Below are 3325 nucleotides of genomic sequence, written 5' to 3' on the forward strand. Positions count from 1 at the left end.
GGACGGCGCGGATTGACCTATGAGCATCAGTCGATGCCATGTGGAGGCGTCGGTCGATGCGATTAGGGTTTCCGCTTGATGTCGAACATGCGTTGGTCGATGCAAGTGGAAGCATCGGTAGATGCAAGTGAACCTTGTGTCGACCGATGCATACCCAGTGTCGGTTGTTGCCGTTCCCTGTTGGTGTCGGTCGATGCAAGCTTTGTGTCGGTCGATGCAGAGTCTAGTTTGTTGTTTGATGGTTAGAGTATCTCTATTGCTTGTGTGTATAGCCTAGTAGATGGGAGGATTGCCTTACTAAGTGTTTATAAAATACTCATGCATTGCAATTTGTGTTTGTGGTGCAGGTAAAGGCAAAGTGTGATCGTGGAATCAAGGCAATGAAGAGGAGGATGTTCTAGGGACTCGATTGGATTTTATCTGATTATGCTAGGTTGCTAGAGTTGGGTCTGAAGAACATTGCTAGATTGTCGGTTCTATGTCTTTTGTTATTTGGTTATTGGATGATTGAATATTTATTGATATTATTTTTCCGCTGTTGAATGTGTTTGTGGTTTGGTGGCTAGTTGGTATGGGTCAGGTCGTTTCAGTTTGGTATCAGAGCCCTTACGGTTCTAGGTTTGGGCTCACTAGGTTTCTATTGTGATATTTGGGATTGCATGTCTTGATTGATTATGTGAGTTAGTCAATTGTGTGTGACATGAAGTCCTAGAACATCCTCTTCGAGCCTACAATGTGATTTCACGGTGAGTTTATGTTTCTGTGTTATGATAATTGTGTGCTTAACCTTTTGTTCATGGTAGTGCAGATGGTTAGAGAGGGTGCTGTTGCTGGTCGTGGTTGTGGTCGTGGATGTGGACGTGGTCGTGGACGCGGACGTGGTCGTGGTAGGGGCAGAGTCCCAGAGGTTAGTGAGGCTGCGGACCAGAGTGTGACAGCAAAGGGTGTTGGCGAGTCGCAGGGTGTCCAGGGGGATTCCATGAGTGTGGCCGGAGGGGGCGGTGTTGATGCTCCAATAGCCGGTGATGTTAGGGCCCCAGGTGTGGGAGTCCCAGTGGGTGGAGTCCCGGGTGTCGACCTTGCGGGTTTGCTGTCACAGTTGATAGAGCGATTGCCGCCAGTGGCCCGGCTCAGGCTCAGGTAGTGCCACCAGTGGTGGTAGGGGAACGGCAGCCAGTGGCTGCGGATGTGGGGGTCCATTCTCGCTATATCAGCATGCTGACAGAGATGGGCTGTATTGGTACTGAGCGGTTTTCGGGAGGTACAGATCCTACCACTACGAATGCGTGGAGGACGAGTGTCGAACGTAACGTCCATACTCTGAGATGTCCTCAGGAGATTTGGGTGGACATTGGGGTCCACCATTTGAGTGGTGATGCTCAGTTGTGGTGGAGTTCTGTGGCAGCCAGGAGAGTGCAGAGGGAGATGTCTTGGGCTGACTTTGTCTTGGAGTTCAACCGCAAGTATTTCCCTTGGGAGGCACTGGATAGGTTGGAGGTGTAGTTCCTTCAGCTAGCTCAGGGGACTTGGTAAGTGCGGGAGCTTGACTTGGAGTTCAGTCGACTTCTGAGGTATGGGGGTCGAAATATGGAGTCTGAAGAGGCTCAGATTAGGAGGTTTTTGAGGGCCCTATGTGATGACTTGAGGGTTCACTGTAGAGGGCAGAGTTATGCTTCGCGTGCAAAGCTGGTTGAGACTGCAGCAGGGATCGAGGAGGATATCCGGGCACAGTCAGTGGCAGCTAGCCCAGCAGTCCAGCCTAGCAAGGCTCAGCATCAGGGAGGTTCTAGCAAGGGCGGCAAGCCTGCGGAGGGAACCAAGACGAGATGGGAGGCTACGTAGAGGCCGGGTGGTCCGAGTTGCTTTGGGTGTGGGGGCAAGGATCACAAGATTGCTAGCTGTCCGAAGAGGAGTGCTGTGCGGCATGGAGCTAGGGCACATCAGGCCCTATTTTCCCAAGTTGCAGCTGGTAGCAGTGGCAGCGTTGCAGCCGGGAGGGCAGCAAGTGGCATGGATTGAGTAGGCACCACGGGTTTACACGACGGTAGAAACTGGTGGAAGTAGTGCCGGAGCGATCACAGGTATAATTTCTGGTACTTGTCTTTGTGAATTCTTAGTAAGTTCAGATGTTATGTTGTACTGTGATAAGTGTTAGGTTCTCAACACATGAGGTTTGTGTAGGGACTTGTTGGTGGGAGGGTTTAAGTCCCATGTTATGTTTGATTATGGAGCTACGCATAGCTTCATTACCCCAGAGTGTGCAGAGAGTGCGGGTATCGTGGGGGATCCCGGAGAGCGTGTAGGAGTTGTCAGAGTTGCTGGAGGCAAGTTTCCGAGAGTTATTGGTCGAGCGAGGGGTATTGATATTCACATTGCGGGAGAGTCTTGGCCTGCAGATTTGCTTATCAGCCCAGTGGAGCTGTATGACGTTATCTTGGGGATGGAATGGTTGCATCGACATATGGTTCATCTGGATTGTCTTCGGGGTAGAGTGGAGTTTGAGCATTCAGGAGGGAAGTTGGTTTTCCTGGGGATTAGACCGACTTTGGGGAGTCTCGTGATCTCGGCCATTCAGGCTGGGAAGATGATCGAGAAGGGTCGTTAGGCTTATTTGGTTACTATATCTATGCCAGAGTCTTTGGTTAGCGGTATTCGGGTTGTGGAGGAGTTTGAGGATGTGTTCCAGTCATTGCAGGGATTACCACCTTCTCGGTCTGATTCTTTTACAATTGAACTGGAACCAGGGACGTCACCGTTATCCAAGGCTCCTTACAAGATGGCTCCAGCAGAGATGGCAGAGCTGAAGAAGCAGCTAGAGGATTTTTTGAGCAAGGGATTCATCCGTCCTAGTGTATCTCCGTGGGGAGCGCCGGTGTTATTCGTTAAGAAGAAGGATGGGAGTTTCCACTTGTGTATTGATTACAGGGGTCTCAACCGGGTCACTGTGAAGAAGAAGTACCCCCTTATGAGGATCGATGAGTTATTGGATCAGTTGAGAGGTGCTACTTGGTTCTCCAAGATAGATTTGGCATCGGGTTATCATCAGATCCCGATAGATGAGGCAGATGTGAGGAAGACTGCTTTCAGGACGAGGTATGGGAATTATGAGTTTGTGGTGATACCGTTTGGGTTGACTAACGCGCCAACAGCGTTTATGAGATTGATGAACAGCGTGTTTCAGGAGTTTCTAGACGTGTCTGTCATCATTTTCATCGACGACATCCTGGTGTACTCTAAGAGTCCTGAAGAGCATGCAGTGCATTTGAGGGCAGTTCTGGAGAAGCTGCGGAAGCAGAAGTTGTTTGCTAAGCTGAGCAAGTGTAGT

The 3325-nt window shown here is 50.2% G+C and overlaps 1 protein-coding gene across 1 annotated transcript; it reads left to right on the forward strand.

Moving 5' to 3' along the window:
* On the forward strand, positions 2915-3325 carry LOC109129684 (RNA-directed DNA polymerase homolog; the record flags this gene model as incomplete). The annotated part of the gene is made up of 1 exon (XM_019238269.1): positions 2915-3325. A coding segment is annotated over one exon (411 nt), but the record flags the coding sequence as incomplete, so codon positions are not given.

Source organism: Camelina sativa, chromosome 16, assembly GCF_000633955.1.
Source record: "Camelina sativa cultivar DH55 chromosome 16, Cs, whole genome shotgun sequence".
NCBI classification, from domain to species: domain Eukaryota; kingdom Viridiplantae; phylum Streptophyta; class Magnoliopsida; order Brassicales; family Brassicaceae; genus Camelina; species Camelina sativa.